Source organism: Paroedura picta, chromosome 6, assembly GCF_049243985.1.
Source record: "Paroedura picta isolate Pp20150507F chromosome 6, Ppicta_v3.0, whole genome shotgun sequence".
Classification (NCBI taxonomy): domain Eukaryota; kingdom Metazoa; phylum Chordata; class Lepidosauria; order Squamata; family Gekkonidae; genus Paroedura; species Paroedura picta.
The window spans coordinates 70,451,484-70,476,875 of record NC_135374.1 but is presented as its reverse complement, the minus strand read 5'-3'; the positions used below and the strand labels follow the sequence as shown (position 1 = coordinate 70,476,875).

The 25,392-nt window shown below is 42.0% G+C and overlaps 1 protein-coding gene across 11 annotated transcripts in view; it reads left to right on the top strand.

Moving 5' to 3' along the window:
• IL1RAPL1 (interleukin 1 receptor accessory protein like 1) overlaps positions 1–13,820 on the top strand; it is a 937,510-nt gene extending 923,690 nt beyond the window's left edge. For all 11 annotated transcript variants that reach the window (XM_077342993.1, XM_077342992.1, XM_077342999.1 and 8 more), the window contains 2 exons: positions 1,499–1,669; positions 10,237–13,820. In XM_077342993.1, coding sequence (XP_077199108.1) covers positions 1,499–1,669; positions 10,237–10,955 — 890 coding nt within the window. In that variant the 3' untranslated portion in view covers positions 10,956–13,820. The remainder of the gene's footprint in view (positions 1–1,498; positions 1,670–10,236) is intronic.
• The last annotated feature ends 11,572 nt before the right edge of the window (positions 13,821–25,392 follow it).

The following is a 25,392-nucleotide window of genomic DNA, read 5'->3' as shown; positions in this document are numbered from 1 at the left end:
TGAGGACAGAAATTTAGCCATAATAAAAGTGATGTCGGCATCCTTATCACTCAGTAAAAATTGGCAAACCAAGTCTCTTGAATGGTTTCTCCATTTTGGTATAAGAGGTATGATATGCCTTCTCTGTTGAGTGAACAAGGGGCAATCCAGTATGATATGTTGGATGGTGTCAGGAGAACTTGATTCACAGGTGCATAGTCTATTTTCGAAGGGGATCTTGGCAAATCTCCCTTGTAATACTTTGGATGGAAAGGCGTTAAGCCGAGCAAGCGAAAACGCTCTGCGATAGAGGGATACCTGCTTATTCTAGATGGTATAAAGTTGTCTTTTTCAGACCAGGTAAAGAGTTTGGCATTGGTCATTGACGTTGCCTTGCTCTTTGAAAAGCAATTCGGCATGGTGGCTTAGAACACCTTCTATCAGCTGCATCTGGTCCACCAATGCTCTTATTACCTAACCAATCTGACCACACAGATCCACGCTTTTGTTATCTCATGCTTTGAATACTGCAACACATTTTGCTAGCTCTTGCCTATGAACAGAATACAGAAACTACAAGTTCAATACTACTAAGACTTGAACATGACTATAGAATACCTTATGTAGGACAGCATAGAATCTTGGAATAACATGTTTTCAACAGTCAGTTGGTTTAAAAAACTAGAAATCAGTCAGTTTTACCCGAAAGCAAGCAATTAAACATTCAGGATTATCTATAAGCTTTCCCCAGGTGATGTGCCTAAATCATCAGGAGGTAAAATTCACTGTGGCATGAATACATATTTTGGGCATCCATTAAAAACGTTTCATACTTTCCTGTTAAGAAACTGATCCTGCAGAATCACCAGACCAACCTGGAGACAACAAGTCTGATTCAAAACAATATATAAAGAAACAGTCATTTGAAAATTGGAGGAAATACGGTGACATTGCAGCGATTCACATGTAACCCTTTTTGTTTACTTCAAATCGTAAAATAGAATATAGATTGGAGGCTGTGCAGGACAGTTTTTATCCAGAAAATTCAACTAAAACTAAAATGCATATAGAATATGCCAAGAGTGTGGAATATGCCAAAAGATTTGAAATGCTTCTGATTTACCTGTACACCATGTAGGCTATGTCTACATTTTAAACCATTGTTAAATCTAGAAATATTACAATGAATGATGTAATCTGTTTCCCAGAAATGTATAATTTGATGAGCTTCTAGTGTTGTTAATGCACACACACACACACACACACAGAGAGAGAGAGAGAGAGAGAGAGTAAATTTTAACTACCAACAGAAAGTGTTCAATGGCAAAATAGAAGACTGAAGCAAGCAAGCACAATCATGAGGTATAGGACAGAAGCGTAAAGGCCATTACATAGGCCATCTATGTAAGTGGGAAGTAAAATGTAGGGCTGCAGATTATCTCTAAGTAACAAAAGAAATCCATGATAACCTATGTGTATATTTTCTTTTATCCCTTTCCCCCTTCCTTATTATTGATAGATAACAAAGATTATGATGCATACCTGTCTTACACCAAAGTGGATCCTGACCAGTGGAATCAAGAAACTGGGGAAGAAGAACGATTTGCTCTTGAGATCTTACCAGATATGCTTGAAAAGCACTATGGGTACAAGTTGTTTATTCCGGATAGAGATTTGATTCCAACTGGAAGTAAGTTTCAATCTGTTGGTACCTGTATACATGTATATGTTGTACTGCAGTGCTTTTGAATACTACTTCTCAATACTAGAGTTTAGTAATAAAGTGGCATGAAGAATGAAGAAGGTTGCATAGTGACATGTACCATCTGCAGAATGTTTGTCTTTTTACCTCAGGGGGACAATTTTTACAAATGCAGCAATTTCAAATTAGTGGCTCTGCTGGAGGAGAAGGTCCAGGGATTAGAGAAATGATTGATTACACTGCAGGAGGAGGGAAATCTATCAAATCAAAATCAGAAGCACCTAATACAGGAGGGTAATAATTGGAAGAATGTTTCACATAGGAGTAGAAGAATAAGGAGAAGGCCTGACCCACTGATACTCAGCAATCGTTTCCAAGGTCTGCCTGAAGAGGTTGATTCAGGAACCCAGGAGCATGTGCAATCCCCCATGAAGAACAGGCCCCAATGTAGACCAGGAAAAAGTCACAGTCCCCCACAGGTGAGAGTTCTAGGTCTTCTCCCCCGCTGACCCCAAAAAGCTCATGAAACACTTCACAATCCCCCACAAGAAAGAGTTTTAGTTCTGCTCCCAAGGGTACAAAGAAACGGGTACTGGCAATTGGGGATTCCTTGCTAAGAGGTGTAGAGGCCGAAGTGTGTAGACTAGACGTGTTGTCTCGAGAGGTCTGCTGCCTACCTGGTGCACGCATCAAGGATGTGACAGAATGGATGGACAGGCTCATCAAGCCTGCAGATCATTATCCCTTCCTTCTCATCCATGTAGGAACAAATAATACTGCCCAGCAGACCATGGAAAATATGTTTAAAAAGACTTTGTGGATCTGGGGGAAAAGGTAAAGGACCTGGGAGCACAGGTTGTGTTTTCATCAGTCCTTCCTGTAAGTGGCTGAGGCATAGGAAGAGAGAGAAAAATTATGCAAGTAAATGACTGGCTACATCAATGGTGTCAACGGGAACAATTTGGATTCCTGGATCATGGTCAACGATGTCAATATGAGGGGCTATTATCAGGAGATGGTGTGCACCTTACAAGGGATGGAAAAAGTATTTTGGGGAAAACCCTTGCACACCTGGTAAAGAGGGCTTTAAACTAGACACAAAGGGGGAGTGAGACGTAAATTCAGAACTTGGTGTGATGGCAAGATCTGAACATGAGAACATCTCAAATCTACAGGGAATGCTACATAAGCAGGGAACTACTAGCTTATAAGGAAGTTCAAAAACCAAAACCATGAGGCATACGAAGGATGGACTACGATGTCTCTACACCAATGCACAGAGTATGGGAAACAAGCATGAGGAACTAGTTGTCGTAATAGAGGAAGGGGACTATGACCTAATAGAAATCACAGACACTTGGTGGGATAATACTCACAATTGGAATAATAAAATGGATGGGTACAATCTATTCAGAAGGGACAGACAAGAAAAGAAGGGGGGAGGTGTAGAAATATATGTTGGGAATCTTTATACTTGTGAAGAAATACAGGTACCCAAGCTTGAAAGTTCAGTTGAGTGTATTTGGGTAAATATAAAAGGACTAGGAAATGAGAGTGGTATTATTGTGGGTGTCTGCTATAGACCACCAAGCCAGTCAGAGGACTTGAATGAGATACTGCTAGGCCAAATTACACAATTTTCAAAAAAGGGGGAAACAGTGGTCATGGGTGACTTCAATTACACAGATATCTGTTGGAAGACCAACTCTGCTAAAAATGCTAAAAATGCAAACACCGTTAAATTCTTAACTTGTCTTGCTGACAGCTTCATTTCCCAGAAAGTAGAGAGGGGAACCAGGGGCTCTGCTATTTTAGACTTGATTCTCATCATTAGGGAAGAACTGGTAGATGAGGTGGAAGTAGTGGGCACACTTGAAAGCAGTGACCATGTGCTTTTGGAACTTTCAATTGTGGGAAAGAGAAAACCTTTACATAGTCGTACATATAGACTGGACTTCAGGAAAGCTGATTTTCACAGACTTAAAGGACAAGAAAGTGAAATTATAACAGATGATGAAGAGAGGGCTGAACTGCTTAACTCCTATTTCTCCTTGGTCTTCTCTTGTGAGGGAAATAGTGATCAATGTGGCAAAAACGTAACACAACACGGGGGATGGGAATGGTGGCCTAGGATCACTGTTGCAACAGTCCACAAACACCTGGTCTTCCGGGCCAGATGAACTGCATCCAAGGGTACTAAAGGAACTTGCAGATATCATCTCTGAACCTCTCTCCATTATTTTTGACACTTCTTGGAGAACAGATGAGGTGCCAGACGATTGGAGGCGGGCAAATGTTGTCCCCATCTTCAAGAAAGGGAAAAAAAGAGGATCCGGGTAATTATCAACCCGTCAGTTTGACATCTGTAGCTAGCAAAATTTTGGAACAAATAATCAAACACTCAGACCTTGACCAACTGGAAATGAGAGCTGTGATTTCTAAGACTCAGCACGGGTTTTGCAAGAACAAGTCATGTCAGACCAATCTTATCTCTTTTTTCAAGAAAGTGACTATCTTGCTGGATCAGGGGAATGCTGTGGACATAGTTTATCTGGATTTCAGTAAAGCTTTTGATAAGTTTCCACATGATATTCTTGTTGACAAGTTGGTAAAATGCAGTATGGATCCTAATTCTGTCAGGTGAATCAATACCTGGTTGACAAATAGAACCCAGCTGGTACTTGTTAATGGTTCAGCATCTTCTTGGAAAAGAGTGAGAAGTGGAGTACCCCAAGGATCTGTCCTGGGGCCTGTGTTGTTCAACATATTTATAAATGATTTGGATGAGGGATTAGAGGGGATATGTATTAAATTTGCAGATAATACTAAACTGGGAGGGGTAGCAAACACAACTGAAGACAGCAACAGAATACAGGATGATCTTGATAACGTAATTGTTAGGCAGTAATCCATTGGGTATTAACAATGCTTCCCTATTTTTAGGGAAATCTAGCTCTCTATGCAAAGGCTATTTTTAAAAATGAGTTCCCACCTACAGCCTACACATATTTACCATCTAGACTACAGTAGTACAGGAGACAGAATGCCTCTGAATGAGTGCTCTAGGATTTACCTATCTCATTTTTATTGTTCTACAAATAAACTTAACTTTGTTATTAAAAATGAAGTTGGTTTAAACTGCCATTATGAGAAAATGATCTTAAAGGATACAACAGCATATTCACAAATGTTTGTGCACCAGAAGTAGGGACCCACAACAAATCCACCCTGAGGTTTGTCCCCTGTTCTTTGCTATCTACTCTGTTCATATAAATAGCACATAACTTTAGGTGGAGTAGCCTAATGAGATCCTAATAGTTCTCTGCATTACTCCATATTGTGATGTATACAATGGTTTTAAAGTCCATTTGTACTGCATGCAAATGTAAAGATGTTTATGAAAATAAACGAAAAGCAAATGTTCCATTGGGACAAACAGGAGCAGTTTATTTGACCCAGCTTGAAGTAATGTTTCAGAATAATGTTTCAGAATGTTTCAGAACATTCAAAATAATGTTACCCAACTGCTGTCCCTTATTCTACTAGCACTCTTATCCACAACCCATAGGCTGAGAGAACACAGGAAGGTTTCAGGGGGATCAAATATTGGCTGTTATTGCTTATCTGCTTGCACACAGTCTCTATAAATCTGCTCTAGTGTTAAACAGGGTTGCAAGGGTGTCTCCTGCAGGGACAGACTGACCATTTAATTTAATAGGAATTTTCCTGATGCGCCAGTACCCTGGAGAGCTGCTAGTGGCCAATAGCAAGCAAAACCAAGCCCTCGCAATATTTCCAACAGTGACAACTTGACTCAGACCCTTCATATAAATGATAATTGGTGTCAGCTCACAATGTGTTTCCTTCTGCACAACTGCCAGGTGGAAGGAAAATGCAATGGGTAAACTAATGTCCATTTTCAGATCCACTGAGCTCAGCTTGACTTGGTCCAAAATGATTTCACTGTCCAGTCCACTCCTGATATCCTGGCTTCATACTAGGAAGAAAAATAAAATGACTTCACTCAGAAAGTCCAACAAAGCACTCTTCTAAAACTGAGATAAAAGGTTTGGATCCAATAAAGATGCTGATGGATGTAGATCTTTCTCTTGTTCCTTTGCCCATGACAGTCCATTCCAGTCCCAGGAAAGTTGTTTCTGGGAGGCATGGGACCTGTATCACTATGCAAGTGCATACAATCAAAAAAGAGCAAAATAGGTAAAATTCCCCTCTTCTGTCAGTATTAAAGAAACAGGAAAGAAAAATCTGTAATTGTTGTGTCCACAGATCATTGGATCCAACCCAAGGTCTAACTATCAAATTTACTACTCTGCTTCAACTGAGAGTGGGTATGCTGTTCAGATAGTCTTTAGCTAAATACTGAGAGGTAGGAGATATTTTCTGCTCTCAGTTTAAGAGATAGGATGCTGGGAATTGTAGTTAGATAGTTATTTCCCTTGTTCCCTAAACAGGGTTAGAAGACTAGCCCAATTTCCTGACTAGCAGCCCAATTTCCATACTCATTTGTTAGTTTTTAGCTGTCCACAGAGGGTGGAACCCGCACTCTTTTCCACCAGACTGAACTGCAATGAATCACCCTCCAATTAGAAGAATTCCTGCAACAATGTAAGTCCGCTGTTATGAGATACCTAGTAAACGTGATTTATAAAGAGTTCATCTGCATTGGACACTTTCTGTCTAAAGCCATTCAACTTGAGCTCTAGGACAGAACAGTGGGCATAAACCAACTCAAGAACTAAAGTTCATTAATTTTGGCTGGTTCCTGCTTCATGATGCAATGTCCATGAAAGGGCAGCAGGCACAAACAGTCCACAAACTTTCATGACGTTTGTGATGATTTGTGAATGGATACATTTCCAGACAGACTGTCTCCACTTAATAAATCTGTTTACAAAACTCCAACAGGGGGGATTCCCCAGCCTTGGAAACACCATATGACCCCCAATAGGAAAACAGCTGGCTCCGGTGGAGAGGACAGTGCTTGGTCGAGCCCTCAAATCATGGGGATGCCTTGCTCCAGGCTGGCCTTATGGATGCTCCTGGAAGAGCTTGAGAGCCATGGAGACTTATGGATCCATCTGTATTCCTGAATGGTCTGCAGGACCCAATGCCTCCCAGTGACTTATCAGCAGTGCTAGTAGAAAACTGACTGTCCCACTTGGCTGGTGCCATTGACGAGATCACCCCAGACGGCCTCTCCGCCTTCACCTCAAACAAGTTCCATTGTATACTAGGGAGCTTCAGGAGAGGTAGAAGGAAGTGGGATGACTTGAGCGATTGTGGAAGAAGACTCCTGGCAAAGCAGCAAGAACATCTTACTGCATGCTTAAGAAGGTGTATGAGATGGTGGTGAAGGTGGCAAAATGAGAGTTTTACACCGCTGAAATTGCATCTGCAAGTTCTTGGCCGGTCCAGTTGTTTAGGATAATTGGGGGGGGGGACCAGAATTTTAGTAAATTGGATCTTGGCTGTGAGGTGTTAGCAAGTTTTTTCACAGATAAAATCTTGTTGCTCTGCCAGGACCTATCTGCCCCCTGGATCCTTGTCCATCTTGGCTGCTCTGTGGGGGCAACCAGCAGATAGGAGGCCCACCATGGGACACTATCGATCTCTCTCTGATTACTGGGGAGTTCCCTGAGGCTTTGAAAGGGGCAATCATCCTACCCTTATTGAAGAAATCATTGCTTGATTTGCGGGACCCATCCAACTATCACCCATTTTTGCATCTTGGGTTTCTGGGCAAGGTGGTGGAGACGGCTGCCATGGATCAGCTCCTAGTTTTCTTCGTAGAAACCTTGGTGCTTAATCCATACCAGTCAGGCTTCCATCCGGGCCAAGGGGTGGAGATGGTGCTGGTAGCCTTGTTGGAAATCTTCGGCACCAGCTGGATAGGGGCCGTTTGGCCATTCTTGTAATGACCTGTCAGCCACATTTGATGTGATTGACCATGAGCTGTTGGCTCACTGCTTCACCAGGGCAAGGTCTGTGGGATGGCCTTGCAATGGTTGCTCTCCTTCCTACAGAACTGGACACAGAGGGTTGCAGTGGGGGATGAGTTGTCATGCCCCTTTCAATTCCTATGTGGAGTTCCACAAGGAGCGGTCCTCTCCCCCACATTTTTTAACAGCTGGTTCATTGTTTTGGGCTAGGTTGTCACCAGTATGTGGATGACATGAAGCTCTGTTTCCTCATTCCTGGACATCCCCCAGATACATTTGCCAGATGTTTGGAGGCCATTGCTGGGTGGTTAGAGCAGAGTCAGCTGAAACTCACCCCCCCTAAAATAGAGGTCCTGTGGCTTAGAAGGAAGAGGACAGATCAAGAAGTGCATTTACGTGACCTGGCTGGGGTTCAATTTAGTATCACACCCTGTAATAGTAATCTGGGCATAAACTTGGATGCCTCACTTACTATAGAGGTGAATATCACGAGAGTAGTACTTTTATGGGGTAACTTATTTGAGGACCATAGCTCAGACCTCCTATGTCCAAACCTTACCAAACTTGGAGCGGAGTAGAAAGTTAGCTAGAGGTCCCCTGCGGGTTTGGTGTCTGTAGTACACCTGAGTGGGTGGCATTTTACCATATCATGAACCTTTCAAATGAAATTGGTTCATTTAGTGTATTTTTCCTGGTATGTGACCATCTGTAGTTGCCCGTTCCAATAATTTTTCCTCCCTTGTGTAGAGCAACAAGAAGAAAGCTCACTCCACAGGAGAAATATATTGATGACTACTTAGAAGAGACTGTGAGATAAAGAGAAGAGCACAGTGCTTAAAGTGGCTTACCTGTTACCTGGACCTCTTCTCTTTTTTCAGGAAAAGTATGGGAAGTTTCTACGCAGAGCACTAATTCTCTTACTTCAGCAAGTAGGAAGCTCTCAAGTGTTTCCAGGAGTTAGGTTAGCGGTTCTCAACCCAGGGGTTGCGACCCCCAAGGATTCGTTTGGCCTTTCCTGGGGGGTTGTGGCAGTGGCACCATGGTGCTGACCTCCACACTGCCTCGGACCTCACCAAGGCAGTGTGGAGGAGGCTAGGGGCATGCTGCCACCTCTCCTGTGATGCTGGCCTCCTCAGCACCACCTCGGTAAGCTCTGAGGTGGTGCGGAGGAGGCCAGCACCATACCACCATCGCTCTGACCGCCTCCACTGCTGCTCCACATCTCCTACAGTGAGAGCGACAGCAGCATATGTACGTGTGTGCCGCCGTGTCTGCACATGTGCACTGCTGTATGTGCACATGTGTGCCGCTGCATGAGCACGCACGCCGCTACCCCGCCCCTGCTGTAGGGGTTGCAAGGTGATGCCGGTTGAGAGGCGCTGATATATGTGGACCAATTCAGCATGAGGAATTTGCCTCCAGGACAGCCTCTTGTTGCTCTTGGATTTAGTGCTGCTTCCACATGATGTTGGCAGCAACCCAGAACTCTCAAGTGGCTGGCATGAGTTTTAGTCAAATTTGCTCTGTGATGAGGGAAATTACCAAACTCGAGTTGCCACTTCTTGCCACACAGCGATCCAGGGAGCAAACAGGGGCAAGCTTGTGTGGAGGGAGAAACGCATCACAGTCTTGGCAGCATTTTGCCCGCCCTCACCCTCACACATCCCTCTCCATATCCTGATAGTGATTTTTAAAAAATGGCACGGTTCATGTTGCTGTGGGACCACAAAACTACATTCCTCATGTAAAAATGAAACCTTCTCCTTACTGTGCATGGTCATTTTGAGATCTGGAAGGCAAAACATTCCTGTTTGCATTTTCTGGTGGTGGGGTATGCGTGTAATGAAGGGAAAGGTGTGTGTGTGTATGTGTGTTATGAAGCAGCCCTCTCCTGATCAGCTTGGCATGCATGCTCTTTGTTTTTAAACCTTACTGTGAACACACAATCACTCATTGGGGTTCAGTTACTATGGCCAGCGTATCAGAAATCTACCCGAGCATAGAGACCATTACACGAAGAATACCAAAAAGAGGAGGGAATGTTTCATTATTGTGTCGTTTCTCCATAGCAATGCAGGGGCACTTAAATATATATATATATTAGGGCTCAGGGGGAAAGAAGTTTGATTCCCTGATACAACTACTGTACAGGGATTGGTGGCTTGTGGTGATTGACAAACCAAGGAGTGGGGATAGAAGTTTGCATTGTTTTCCATTGCCTCATTGAGAGGCAAAAAGCTGTGACAAGGCATTGGGAAAATGCAGGAGGGGTCCCATCAGTGGCTTCCAACACGTGTTTGCAAGCAGGAGGCAGCGCAAGTTTTACGCCTCCATGCAGAATCGGTCATGCTATACCTTACTTGTTTTCGTGAAAGGGAAGCATAATTCAAAACAGCAAAACAGCCCTAACAATTAGAATAAAGACTTTGCACCTTTCTCAGTTTATAAGAGGGAATGTTAGGTCATCGTGACAAGTTTCAGTTGCTGACAGTGACCAAGCAAGATGTAATTTCCAACCATGTTTTGAACAATTATGACAGTTTGCTGTTCAGGTATAATTTTTGACTGATCTTAAGCCACTCTCTTTCTTTGCAGCATACATCGAAGATGTGGCAAGATGTGTAGACCAAAGCAAGCGATTGATCATTGTCATGACTCCAAATTACGTGGTAAGAAGAGGCTGGAGTATTTTTGAACTGGAAACAAGACTTCGAAACATGTTAGTTACAGGAGAAATTAAAGTGATACTGATTGAATGCAGTGAACTTCGGGGAATTATGAATTATCAGGAAGTGGAGGCCCTGAAACATACCATCAAGCTCCTTACTGTTATTAAATGGCATGGACCAAAATGCAACAAGTTGAATTCCAAATTCTGGAAACGTTTACAGTATGAAATGCCTTTTAAGAGGATAGAACCCATCACACATGAGCAGGTATTAGATGTCAGTGAGCAGGGACCCTTTGGGGAACTGCAGACAGTCTCAGCAATTTCCATGGCTGCTGCTACCTCCACTGCTCTCGCCACTGCCCATCCTGACCTGCGTTCCACCTTCCATAATACATATCATACCCAGATGCGCCAGAAACACTATTATAGAAGCTATGAATACGACGTACCTCCTACCGGCACCCTGCCTCTAACCTCAATAGGTAACCAGCATACCTACTGCAACATCCCTATGACACTTATTAATGGGCAGCGGCCACAAACAAAAACTAACAGAGAGCAGAATCCTGATGAAGCTCATACAAACAGTGCTATACTGCCACTCTTACCACGTGAAACCAGTATATCAAGTGTCATTTGGTGACAGAAATGGAAGGGGGAATTCGGCCCCCCTGAGTAGAAGCAAAGTCTGCAGTCTGGTGCCTGGAACTACATCCTCGACTGCTGCTGTTAAACATGCATTACAATCTATGAAATATGAGGAAAAACAGGGTCTTGTACATACGTTTTTGCAAATTTCTTTGTAGCATCAGTCTTCCTGTTTTATCCATGTCTCTTGCCATTCACATTTTGACTTTGTTTTATATGTCATTGGGATTTGTATATTTACATTTTTAAAAAAAAGAAAAACGAAGAGACTGCTGTATAGATAGGAGAACCCTTTTTGCTTCATTAGTATAGTTTATGAATTATTTTTTAACATTTCTCGGGAATGCTTGGACAAAGTGCTGTTAAGTCCAGAACATGATCCATTTTGTTGGCCTGCCTAGCCTGATGCCCAAAGGCCATGCTTGCAGCAATTCACCAGTGTGTACGTGATTGCGTGTGTGCGTGCGTGTGTGTGTGTGTGAACACTTGTTCTTAGGAGGACCCCACTGATTATTCATAGCCCTCTGCATTCATTATCCTATTGTCACATCTAACCCCACCCCCTTTATCCTTGCCCTTTTTACAGCACCACACTGGGTGAAATTATAGATGGTTTAATTGTCTAACATTTCACATAGTAAATAGTTGTGGAACAATACAAAAAAAAAACCCAGTCTGTATCACTTGCGTCACAATAACCACTATGACCACTATGAAGTATGTAGAAAGAAAAATAGAAGGATTATTTCTTTCTTTTATGAGTTGATTGTATTCCTTTTATAGATAACATTCCGACTCTAATTCATTCACTTCCTGAGAAAGTGTTGGATGTGTTTGTGATTTCCCACACACACACATTTTGGGTTTAGATTCAGTGGTTTTGTTTCCTGTTTTGAATTCTTCAAATGAGATTATTTGCATTTGTCAGGCAAGTAAGGCAATAGGCACTGAAGTGCACTAAATCCCACGGATATTTACAATGACAGCTTCCAAACCAAAGGAGAGCAGAAGGACAATATCAAATACGGTTTGTCACATTGTATTACAGAAAATGCTGTCTTTTAAAAAGTAATGAGAAGATGCTTTTGCTGCTGATTTTTGTAGTCCCTGCGGGTACACCGAAATTCAGTCTTCTCTTTTTCTTTTCACCTATTCTGAATTTAGCATTTTTGATTATTCATTCTCTCTTCTTTAAAAATTTGTAATAATAATTTAGAAGGTTTTTTTTTTAATTCCAAGGATGTTAAAGGAGATCTCAGGAGGTTGCGAGAGTAAATACCAACAAACATCAATATTTTATAAAAGATTAATATTTAAATCAGACCCAGAAATGTTGGAAACAATTAATGTTATTGAATAAAATAAACTAGTTTTATTTTAAATGTATGATTTCATCTTTAAAAAGTAGAAGAAAGAACAAGCAACTAGACTCTGAGAAATGTTTTCTGCATAAACCTCAGGACTGAATCTTGCCTATCTAGAAGTCAAAGAGTGTTTGATGTAAACATGGACGGAACCCAGAATTTAATTCCACATTCACCCAGTGATGACACAGCCAGCATTAATATGCATATTTTCACAAACTGATGCAACAGTCACTTTTCGTTTATGTCAAATTGGAGGAAGTGAGACAGAATGTTTTATTGATATAGTACTAGATTATGGGAGCACATTTCTAATAGTATAAATTGATGCATTGGACACTAATGTTGGGTCAATTTGCACCAAGAGAGAATGTAACCTTTTCTTTTGGCACTCAAAAGGCAACAATTGAAGTGCTGAACAATAATTTCTTGAAACAACTGGGTTTCCTGTCATTTTGGGGAGAGTTTTCCTAAACAGCTGATCAGTCATAGCCAATGTCGTATTTGTTTGTTTTATCATTAAAAGTCTATGTTATATTTTGGTTTGGATAAGATGCAGTGTGATAAAATGATGTGTAATCTGCAGTTTAGAAATATTTAAAAGTTTTGACTGAAATAACAGGTCTCATGCTGTAACTGGCAAGGAAGTATCTCAAATACAAGTTCAAGGACTTCTAAGAGAGACGTTAACATTTACTCACGCACAAATCATTCATTTCTGTGACAGTTCACTCAGGTCCTTTTCTAGTCTATTATTTTGTTAAAGAGTGCCTCCCCCATCCGCACCCCAAACTCTGGATATGTGCCAAATAAATTACAACAAGCAAATAAAGCTGCCAGAGCAGATAAAGTATGAAAAAGTAGCTTTGAATATTTTGTTCTTTGAATATTTAAGATCACCCTGATTTATTATAGACGCCTGCCAGCTTCTGGTGGAATTTAATGGCCTTCAACAGGATTCCAAATCTCAGTCGCCCCACCCACCTGCTCCAAATATCCAAGAAAAGGTACATCAGTCCAATGGCCTTTTCCTTTATATTTTTTTAAAACTTAAATCTGGGTTGTGAAGTAAATGTAGAGCATAGCAATCTGACTGCAGTCACACTGTAGGTACTAGTAGGAGATTTTCTTTTCTTTCTTTTTTTTAAAGGAATACTTTTTTCTTCTATTTTTTATTGTAGATTAAAGCACTTTGAATAGCATGATTCAGGGATTGATGGATACTATTTGATATTCACGCTACTTAAAAGATTTTCTTATAATGCTTTGTCATATTAAATAAAAACAAGAAAGAGTGTATGTGAGGGACGGACAAACAGACAGATACAAAAACAAAGCCATTTCTGGCTTTAGAAACATTCCACCCAAGAATTCCTCTTATATAAAAACAGCTCTGTGTGAGAAACAGTAAAGGAACTGTCATATGTTCACATACTCAATGTTTGACTAAAGTTCTGTTAGAACACAAAATAAAAGGAAAAATATCTTTGCCCTAATTCTTGGGCTGTATCTTGTTATTGGGGAAGAAAGTGGGTGGGAAGAGATGGTCTACTTATTTGAAATGTTCATACAAGAGTCAAGTTTAAAGGTTATTCACACAAGAACTCCCCCTTGCACTTTGACTGCTAATCCAATGAAAAGATACTTTGTGTTGCATTGTGATTAAATGGTACAACAAAGTGGGTAGGCAAAGATGATTTGTTGTGCTCAAAGACCTTCCATTTTAGATCACATGGATTATTCCCAGTAATTTGGCAATGAATATTTTAGTACTATCCATTTTTCTGCAACCTATGGATATGTTATCATTACAGTTTCTATTTCTACAACTGCCAAAAATATGTGAATAGTACTAAATGTACTATGAAAGAGACTGGTTGCACAACCATTTTTAGACTCACCATGAATATTGTGAAACTTACATGGTTGTTAGCAATACCATAACTTGAAATCTTACCACAACATTTGTATGTGTAAAAGCAGATGTACTCAGTTGCCTCATAGAAATGATTTAACTTCAAAAAAATTAAAATGTGAATGATCTATCAGATTCCTAGGGATTCATACAGGCCAACTTCTCAGGCTAAAAATGCAAAATCATTGCTGATGACTTCAACTAAATGTCACAAAAGATAACTGAGCCATTTCAAACTTTAGACCTATTGCATTTGTCTTAAATTACTTGACAACTGCCAATTAAATTGTTTTTACACCCAAGAGATGGGAGGATGTACCTGATGTACCTTTATCTTCTTGTTGTTTTTTTTAAAGCTTTATCCATATTTTAAAGGAATTGTTTTAAAAGTGCAAGAATATAGACCTTATGAAATGCTGCCAAGAAAATAAAAGGCAATGGAAAAGAAGACTTTAGATGTCCCCTATACAGATAAAGACATTTGCGTTTAGCGATTCTTTGCATTAATGCTGTACCCTTCAAGGGTAATAGAAAATGTGGTTGAGGGATGGATCAGAAGAAGCATTAATAGCATCATGGTATTAAAGAACCAGGCCTCATCTGCTTGTTTGTATTCACTCTGCTTACCTAAAGGCTCATAAAAAGTGCTGAGGAATGATTCCTAATTGTGAATATATTGGGACTATTTCTTCAACTGACCGAGTTGGTAATTTATAACAATATCATTTCTTACCTAATGCCCCTTCACAATTGTTTGAGATGGAATTAAATGAACAGGGAAAGATTTATAAGATGTAGGATTTGCCTTCAAAATGTGTTTTGAGTTATCTGGTTCTTTAGTGTTAGGAATGTTCTTTTTTAATGGAAGAGCAAATGAAATGACTTTTGATGTATCATATCAATAGCATTTAAGGGGATTTGAGTTAAATTTCAGTGTTATCTTTTAGTCTTTGGAAGAGTGTGTGTATCCATGCAATCTTAATCATTGTCTATATATTATTATATATATAAAAGGAAGATGGCCTCTGGGGCGGGGCCTCTCTGGCCGTGTCTGGGGCTGTCCAGGCCAGTCTAGGCCCACTCCTACCAGACAGCTGCGTGCAACTCGGGGAGCCTGGCAGTCACAAACTACCTGGTCCCCGATGGGGAGGCCTTGGGCTGCGCCACCTCCTGCACTGCCAACCTAGCCCCTCTGAGCACCACCAGCTGAAACCCACACAGGGGCACACAGGGGCACTCACTGCAACAAAAATCCCCTGCCCCGTGAGCTAGCATTGGTGCCAGCCACCACCCACGGGACCTGCCCACACCAGGAGCCACCGCCATCAGCAGCCACCCTGCCCACACTTTCCACAGAGCCACCTGTAGCAGGAGCCAACAACCCCATCAGCCTGCCAGCCAGTGAAGGTAGGAGCCAGTGGCACCAGGACTGGCCATCCCCATCAGCCTGCTGCTGCCTCCTGCTCTGGAAGCCCCTACCCCTGGCAGCCTCTGGAATTGCTAGCCAACAGTGCCAGGAGCCAGTGGCAGCACCTATGCCTTTCTACCCATTAGCCTGCTGCTGAGGGAGCCATCTGCCCAGGGAGCACCCCCCACCCACCCATGGCACCATAAGCCAGTAGCAGCAACCACACCTGGCACTGGTGGCGCACAGGAGCGGGAATTAGGCAGCAGGTCTCTGTACTTTTCTCGTTGTGCCTCCTCTGCTGGTCAATGCTGCCCACACTCTGCACACCATTCCCCATAAGCCCACACTGACGAACACACCAGAATGTGCACAAGGCTGCCAAAAGGCTTCCCAAACAAATGGGAAGCCCAGGGGGAGCAGGGAGGATTCCATTCCCCTTTGTCTGTGAAGCCCTCTAGCAGCCTTGCTGAGGTGACTGGAAAACTTCCCAGATAAACAGGGATCCCAGGGGGAGGGGAGAGTCTTCCATTCTCCCTTCACCCAGGAGGCCCTCCAGCAGCCTTGCAGAAATGGCTGGAGAGCTTCCCAGATGAACGCAGAGCTGGGGGGGAGGCTTCCATTCCCCCTTCACCCAGGAAGCCCTCCAGTAGCCTTGCAGAGGCGGACAGAAAGCTTCCCAGATGAATGGGGAACCCAAGGAAAGGGAGAGCCTTCCATTCCCCCTTAACCTGGAATGCCCAGGGGGAGAGGGGGCCTACTTCCATTCCCCCTTTGGCCATGATGCCCTCTAGCCAGCCACCTCACAGAGGTAGCTGGCGGGCTCCCTGGCCATATGGGGGGAGGTGGGGTCTTCCCTTCCCCCTTAGCCAGCCAAGCCCTCCAGCCACCTCACTGTGGGGTGCCCCCAGACCTTACTGGCTCAAGGGGGAAGGGAGGCCACCCCCTCCCTCCTTCTAGCACCTCTTGTATCTGTTACAACAGGCTTTGACTCTAGCATAAACATAAAATACTTTTGAAACTTCATAGTTATCTATGAAAACTTTCTAAAACATTGCAAAATATACAAATTGCTCCAAGACTTGGAATTTTATTGCATTTGATTATAATTGAACTTTTATTTTTATCTTGCTAACTTTCCATGGTTGCAGGAAAAGATGGCTGTAAGCTCTTCATAGTGAGCTGAGGAAAATGGCTTTAAAAACAAGACAAAGTTCTGTTGGTGTTTGAAAACACCACTCTGGGCTGCCACCGGTGCATTGCTGCAGAGCTTCATGTTCCACAGCTTGCTTTGTCCCCACGGCACATGTTTCAGTGCCAGATCTCCCCCCACCTCGGAAACAAGGGCAGCAGAAAGATTCTGCTACATGGGGCCGCGAGGTTTCTTATTTTACTGGAAGGTAAGATTGCATTCCTGCAAAATAAACAAAAAAGTCCTCATCCGCTCCATGGGGCCATGAAACCGTCCAGGGCATTTTTTGCTCCCTGCAGGCTTCCGAAGATTGGGGAGAAGCCAAGCCTGGAAGGCCCAGGTCTTCCCGTCCAGACAGGCCTGCTGCCGGACAGGCCCCATTGGCCCCCGCAGCACCAAAAGTAAACGTGGAAGAATACACATTCCCTTACTGCAAGGCTTCTGGGGACTGATCTCGCCAGGGCCACGAAGGCAGTGGCCTGGTGGTGTTGACATATGGACCTGGGCATTAGCCCCGGGTCCATACTGAAACCACCCTGGCCTTTTCCGCCCTTGTGGAATCGCCCTTAGAAATAGATAACCTATTTTTTTCTATTGGCTACAATCCTTTATGAATGTTCACTAACTTTGCTTGCGGACAACAGCAGGCATGTCCATATTTGCAGTTAAAAAGCTTTTAAACCATTCAAATAACACAAATGATATAATCTAAAGAGACTTACATGACAACTAAAAGCTCCACTCAAGCCAATGGCCCTCAAAACCACATTAGGCACACTCACTTCAATTGTCTCTCCTGAGCTGTAAAAGCAGCTTCCCATTTTGCATGCTAAAAACTGTAAAATGAACATGGTGTCTTACCTGAATCAAACTTTCTCAACTGTACAAGTTCTGGATCAGATCAACTTGATGACTTTTGTTGTGATTCTTAAGCACTGTGCTTAGTATAGTGGCAGCTGAGCATTGCTCTTTTGCAGTATTTGCTCATGATTAAGGCACAACTTGCTCTGTAGCACAAGAATCTTGAGTTTTGCACCTAAATAATCAGTGGTGTGTATTCACAAAAATCATTGCAAAAACTGATTGCCAAATAAACTAATTTTGTGGACCAACACTGAATGCACATAGAGATAACTAAGAAATGCCTCAACTAAGATAAAGATCAGAAGGAATTTTGCTTTCTTTTGATGTGTTGTGCCTTTTAACAATTTGATGCAGCAGCAGGAAAGTGTGAGAAGGCAGCTATGAGTGAACAGTGTAACTATACAAATGGATAAGCCCAAATTGCTTGGATACATTTTAAAAGCCTGATGAAAAATTCACTGCCTCATCATGACCAGGATGCAGATTGAACCGGGAAGTGATAGAGCATTATTGTTTCCTATGGGACACAGAAGAGCTGCTGCTCCAGGAGTTAATCACATGATTTTTTGTCTTGCAGTTTATTAATATCTGACATATCATCTCATCATTACTCAACTCCATTGCCTCTAGATTGGGATTATATATTTTATTAAACTTTGTGAAGCCAATTTTGAATACTTTGTAAAATAAACAATCCTTTTCAAATCATGAAACTTGGGTTTGTATAAATTAGACACCGGACCTGATTCCAAGAACTATGAATGAAGCCGAAGATGGTTTACTCTCTGGGAGACCACAGATATCTCTTAGCAGGAGTCAACCACCAGGTAAGGAAGAAGCAAATGAAAAGGAGACTGGTGGCCATGATGGCCCAATTCATTTCCCTCCCTCATATACAAGATTTGCTTTCCATTTTTATTTCCCTTTGCTGACTGAACTGCCCAAATAATGTGCTTTCTTCTTTACTGAAGAAATCTGTTTGCCCCACTCTGTCAACAGTCTGATATTTTGGCTCTTGGCTCAGCCCAGGAACCCCAAGGGAAAATCAGGAGCCTCCTTTAACTTAAATTACTAAATTGGCACTTGAGGCATTTTGAAATCAAAGATAAAATATTTTCACGTAGAGGGGAAAGGTGAAATCAGGGGGTGAAATTTTCTGAGGTAAAATTCATACATGCACATTTTGTCAGAGTCCCCCCTTTCAATGTTTCATCGAATACTTGAGCCATGTAAGGTGGTTTCCGCCCCCCCCTCTAGTGACCCAGGGCCACTGGACTTGAGAATAGGCTTGGCAACTCAGTCACATAGGCAGTGGTCATTGAGGAACCCCCTCCTTGTCAGCACCAATGGGTGGCATCCATTGTTTGAAGATGGCATCCATTGTCTGTGGGAGGGATAGAGCAGTTGTCCCATGGAGCTCCAACGGAAAATGGATCCTGCCCTTTCCACCTGAGGAGAGGATGCCCAGACAGCAGCCACTGTGGATTTCTGGGTACCTTACAGTAAGTCTGCCTTATTCTTAAGGTTCAGTTTAATGAGAGTTTCTTAAGCTATTCACAATTACTTAAATTCTTCTGTTGAGAGGCTTTTGTTCCAATTTTTCCCCCAGACACTTCAATACACTTTCTTTTCATATTATCTAATTTAGTTATATGACTTTTAGGCTGCCCTTATCCAGAATGGTCTTGAGTTTTGGTTTTGGTTTTCAGAAGGCTAGTATACTCTTTCTAGTATTCAACCCCCTTCTCTTGAAGCATCAGTACACATCTTGAGGTTTTAACTGAGAGAGCCAGCTTTGCCCAGTTCTCCTGTTTGTGTTAAACTGCTCTCTGTCAGGGCTAAATTCTGAAATTGTCAGTACTTGATTCTTCTCAGCTAGGACTGAAATCAGAATGTCAGCACTCAACTCAAGGCAGAAATCTCTCACCTCAGCATGCAGCACTCTCCAGATTTCTCTGCTCAGCTGATACTAACCAATCAGTTTATTTGGAACAGCCTGTCATTCAAGGATATCTTTCTGTGAGGAATTAACTCTTCACAATACTTCAGCTGTTTGTACAGTACTTTGAAGCTTCTTAAAAGTGCAGTCCATTACAGCTTGCAATAAAACTTTAGAGGGTAGAAGCATAGTAATCTGACTTCATCTGCTGCTATAATTATACACACCTGGGAAACATGATTCAGGAGATAGTTCTGCACATGCATAGGCAAGGGATATAATTTTAGTGTGCAGTGGAAAGTTTTTATATATCTCTACACTTCTGTTTACCCCTTAAAAGTGATGGGAAGCAAATGCCAGTAATTTAAACCAAACAGCTGAGTGGCACGGGAACCATCAGGATTAAAGGTGGAGGGGATAAATCCTGAATTGCTAAATGGCTGACATCCAGTTAAAGCTAACAGCAGAGTTGTGTGGATCTGCCACTCAGCTGTTAGGTTTAACTGACTGGCTGCAACTTAACGCTTCAGTTTTGCTCCCTACTGGTTCAAGAGAGGGGAGAAACTGAGGTGTTAAATGAAGCCCCTTCTCATATAATCGTTACCCCCTTTTCTCTTGGCCATGATGAGCTGTGTCCAGGAGAAAGAAGTCCACAGCCAGGAGAAAAAGGGGAACTGAACTTGCCAGATCAGTTTGGGGCCTATTTGGTTTGGTTTAGGGTTCAATTAGTGGCTGCCCCAAGTCCTAATGAACCAAATGTTTGTAGTTCATGCCCATCCCTAGTCATGTAATTAATTCATTTTATTTCTTTTTCACTTTAACCCCACATCCATTGTGGGATTACATTCTTTACATAAACTCCATTTAATATAATCATACTGTTATCAAAATAAATGCCAATTAGCAAATATTTCAGTATTTCTCCATTGCTAAACTTAGAGCTTGTGAAAACACTAATTATCAATTCAAACCCAGAAATAAGTTAATTTAGTATCATATATCAAGGTCTCTCACAACTGTAGGAGTTTCAGTGTGAAAACACTGTAGAATGATAAAAGGTTTCAGAAAACTATTAGCCAGAATCTCAGGGAGAAGGTGATGGTGCTACTGAATATTAAACTAGGCCTTCTCTCCAGAGATAGTAGTTAATATAATCTACCAAAAACATAATGCATGTGAACAAGCCTTTAGGGTGTCCTTTCTAACTCACTCATGCCCATTATATGAAATATATGTTGAGTTTATTGCTAAGCTGCTGCAATGATTTGAATTCGTTGCATAGAATCAGATGATTTTCTCCAATTCTTTATGTTATATTGAGCAGGAGATGGTTTCATTATTTCTCTGACAGGTAAATTGCAAAATTTTTAGGGCCATCCCTCATAAGGGGTTTAACAGGTGAACAGCAGTAGACTTCCAAGGCTGCCAGCGTTTCTATTCTCTGATGAACAGCTCAGTTGCAGCTGCAATTATATTCTCAGAGACACTTATAAAGACTATTAGTATTATAAGTGTAACTTAAGTACCACTGCTTAATGTTGTACGTTTATCTTCTTAACATCCAGAAAACATCAAATGGGGAAAATTGCAAAGTTTAACAAGGCCAATATACATACAGTTCTCTCATTTTAAAGAACTCATTCTATTTGTAAATTAGCTTCTTAAAATTCTGCTTGTTCACGATTGTATAAGAGGATGTAGAATATTATGGTATAGCCCAAGGGTTCTCAAGTCTCAAAGTGCTGGAATATCAGGGAAGCAGGAAGCAGAGAGCTTTAGTGACTGGCTGCTCTGATTGGCCTGTAACAACTATGAGAGGAGTGGTATAAAAGCTGTATGCTGAGGTAATTGAGGGTTTTTCTTTTTTAAAGAGTTGACAGAAGACCAGTCTAAGCCTTAGCTGTTAAAACATATGAGAAGAATTTAGTCAGAAGACACAACTTTAAGCAAATTGTCTGGATTTAGTCTCAACTGAAAGTAGTGCTGCATTGACAAGAGAACTGGGAATAACGTTTGACAGTGTGATTTTAATGGTACCCCAAACAGGCCAAAGGAAAGCAGAGAAATCTTTTACAGAGAGAAGAGAACCCCCTCCCCAGTTAAAAAGGAAAATAAGTTGTGAGGATTTCTGTGGTCTGTTGTGGAAAGATACTGGTGATGACACCTCAGGAGTTAGAGGGAAACTGGTGTTTCTAAGGCAGGGAGATTGGGACAGAAGATACCAGTCTTCAAGAGTTTGAAGGAATTCACCAGACAAATACTGTTTAGGAAAACTCAGAAACAAAAGTCTCTTGATAGTAAGAATTAAATATATTTATTTATTGTATATTTATATGCCGCTGCTCTTGACACAGCCAGCTCATGACTGCTTACAACAGAAAAAGCTTCTGGAACTCTCAAAAGCCTGTGTTAAGAATAGAAAACTGTACAACAATTGAATTTATACAACAAAGTTTTAACTCCACATTCCTTTCCCTGTGTGATTAATAATATCTTTTCTTTGGTCGACTTAACCACCATCTCAAGTGCCATTCAAGGGAGGTCTAGAAAAGAGGGTTCCTATATATCCTCTTATTGTTCTAGAGCTGAATTAAAAGCCAAATAATCTGACATGACAAGAGTGGGGCTTGTCCTAGCCCCAAGGAAGCCCGCCTGGCCTCGACCAGAGCCAGGGCCTTCTCGGTCCTGGCCCCAACCTGGTGGAATGAGCTCCCGGAAGAGCTGAGGGCCCTGCAGGAATTAACAGCATTCCACAGGGCCTGTAAGATGGAGCTCTTCTGCCAGGCTTATAGTTGAGGCCGGGCGGTAAGAAGATCAGCCCCCCCTCACAAACTGGCAATAGAGAGTGTCACCCCCCCTCCTGTAGTTGAGGATGCGGAGACTAAATGAGTAAGATTAAGCCATCATTGTTGCCTCTGTGACCAATTGGTTACCAGCTATTGTAAATTTACTGGAACTTATTGTTATGGTTTTTAGGGGATGGGGTTATGTAAGCCGCCTCGAGCCTTCGGGGGGAAGCGGGGTATAAAAACGATAACGATAACGATAACGATAACAATAACAATAACAATAACAATAACAATAACAATGAGCCAGCTTTATTATCTACAATAATGAAGCAATGCTATTTAGACAACTCAGTAACTGAAGGAACAAAATTCAATTATGGGAGGGAAATATTTACCTGAGTGTGGGGAAGTGTGAAGGGGACTTGTCACACTGGCAGCCCTTGCCACTGCAGGGTTGAATCCATAAGAGGACTTGTTATTTTATCCCATTACTAGTAAGGTTACTCAGGAATATTTGCCCACATATCTTGTCAAAAACAGCTTGAGAGTCTATGGCCAATTATGCATGGGGGCAGCCACACTGAGCTGCTGCCAGTTCCTAATAGCAGTGAAGCACGCACTGCCACTTCCTGTGTATGCACAGTGAACAAAATCCCTCAGTGACATGATCCACCATGGAGTTGTACATGCGCACACAGAACTCCAGGGCAGACAAGTTTCCCCATACCACATGGCAGTGGTGGCAGCAGCAATGGTGGGGGAACATCCCTGCATGAGGGTGGGGTAGCATGGCGATGCTATCCCACCATTGTGGGAGTCAAAGAATGCCCCGTTTGGCTCCATGACACCCTGAAGCCAAAAAGGGCATTTTGTGTCCCTTCAGGGAAATCATAGTTGGGGGAGAAACCAGTCCGTTTAGACCCAGATCTTTCTATTCAAAAGGGAGAAACAAGTAAAGAAGGGGAGAGGTATAGCAATATATCCTAAGAATCTTTATACTTGTGAAGAAATACAGGTATCTGAGCAGTTCAGTTGAGTGTATTTGGGTAAAGATAAAAGATGTAGAGAATAAGAATGGTATTATTGTGGGGGTCTGCTATAGACCACCAAGCGAGTCAGAGAACTTTGACCAAATTACACAATTCGGATTTGCAATTTTCAACTATGGGAAAGAGAAAACCTTTATGTAGTTGAACATATAGACTGGACTTCAGGAAAACAGATTTTAACTTAAAGGTATGTTGGGTAGAGTCCCATGGTCAGAAAGACTTAAAGAGATGGGAGTCCATGAGGGCTGGAAGTTTCTTAAAAGTGAAATACTGAAGGCTCAATCGCAAACAATTCCCTTGAGAAGAAAAGATGGAAGGATTCTATAAACACCTAGTTTCTTTACATGAAACAAAGTCCTCTGAGCCAGATGAATTGCATGCAAAGGTACTAAAAGAACTTGTAGATGTCATCTCTGAACCTCTGCCCATTCTTTTTGACACTTCTTGGAGAACAGGTGAGGTGCCAGATGATTGGAGGCGGGCAAATGTTGTCTCCATCTTCAGGAAAGGGAAAAAGGAGGATCCAGGTAACTACCGACCCATCAATTTGACATGGCAAAATTTTGGATCAAATTGCTAGTCAGCCCTTGAGCAGCTGGAACAGAGAGTTGTGATTTCTAAGACTTAGTATTAGTTTCACAAGAACAATTCATGTCAGATCAACCTTATCTCTTTTTTGAGAAAGTGACTACCTTGCTGGATCAGGGGAATGCTGTAGACATAGTTTATCTGGATTTCAGTAAAGCTTTTGATAAGGTTCCACATGATATTCTTGTTGACAAGTTAGTAAAATGAGGTATAGATCTTAATTCACTCAGGTGGATTGATAACTGGTGACAAAGGGTACTTGTTAATAGTTTGGCATCCTGAGTGACAAGTGGCGTACCTCAAGGATCTGTCCTGGGGCCTGTGTTGTTCATCATATTTTTTAAAATGATTTGGATGAGGGATTAGAGGGGGTACTTATTAAATTTGCAGAAGATACTAAACTGGGAGGGGTAACAAACACAACAGAAGAATACAGGATGATCTTGATAGGCTCGAGAAGTGGGCTAAACTGAATAAAATGAAGTTGAATAGGGACAAATGTAAAGTTCTGCATTTACGTAGGAAAACCCATAGGAAACAATATAGAATGGGGGACACTTGTCTTGGCAGTAGTATGTGCGAAAAGGATCTAGGAGTCTTAATAGACCATACACTGAACATGAGTCAGCAGTGTGAGTCGGTGGCTAAGTAGGCAAATGGGATGTTGGGCTGTATCAAACAGAGTATTGTGTCCAGATCAAGGGAGGTGATGGTACCGCTTTACTCTGCTCTGGTTCAGCCTCACTTGGTGTACTGTGTTCGGGTTTGGGCACCACAGTTGAAGAAGGATGTAGATAAACTGGAGCATGTCCAGAGGAGGGCAGCCAAGATGTTGAGGGGTTTGGAGATCAAGACGTATGAGGAAAGGTTGGGCGAGCTTGGTCTGTTTAGCCTGGAGAGGAATCACTGAGGGGGGATCTGATAACCATCTTCAAGTATTTAAAAGGCTGCAGATGGAGCAGAGTTGTTCTCTTTTGCCATGGACCAGAACCAATTGGATAAAATCTGTGAAATGACTATCTAGCCTCTGTTTGAAAACTTCCACAGAAGGAGAACCCACCACCTCCCAAGGAAGCCTGTTCCACTGCTCTGTTAGGAACTTCTTCCAGGTGTTTAGCAGAACATGTTTTTAAATTAAATGAAGTAAAAGTATTCTAAAAGATCTCTTTCTGCCTGAGATTAGAATCATAGAGTTGAAAGGGACCTCATGGGTCATCTAGTCCAATCCTCTTCACCATCACTCATCCACTGTAACCTGCCACCCACTCGCATCTTCATATAATCAGCCTCTCTGTCAGATGGCTATCCAGCCTCTGCTTAAAAATTT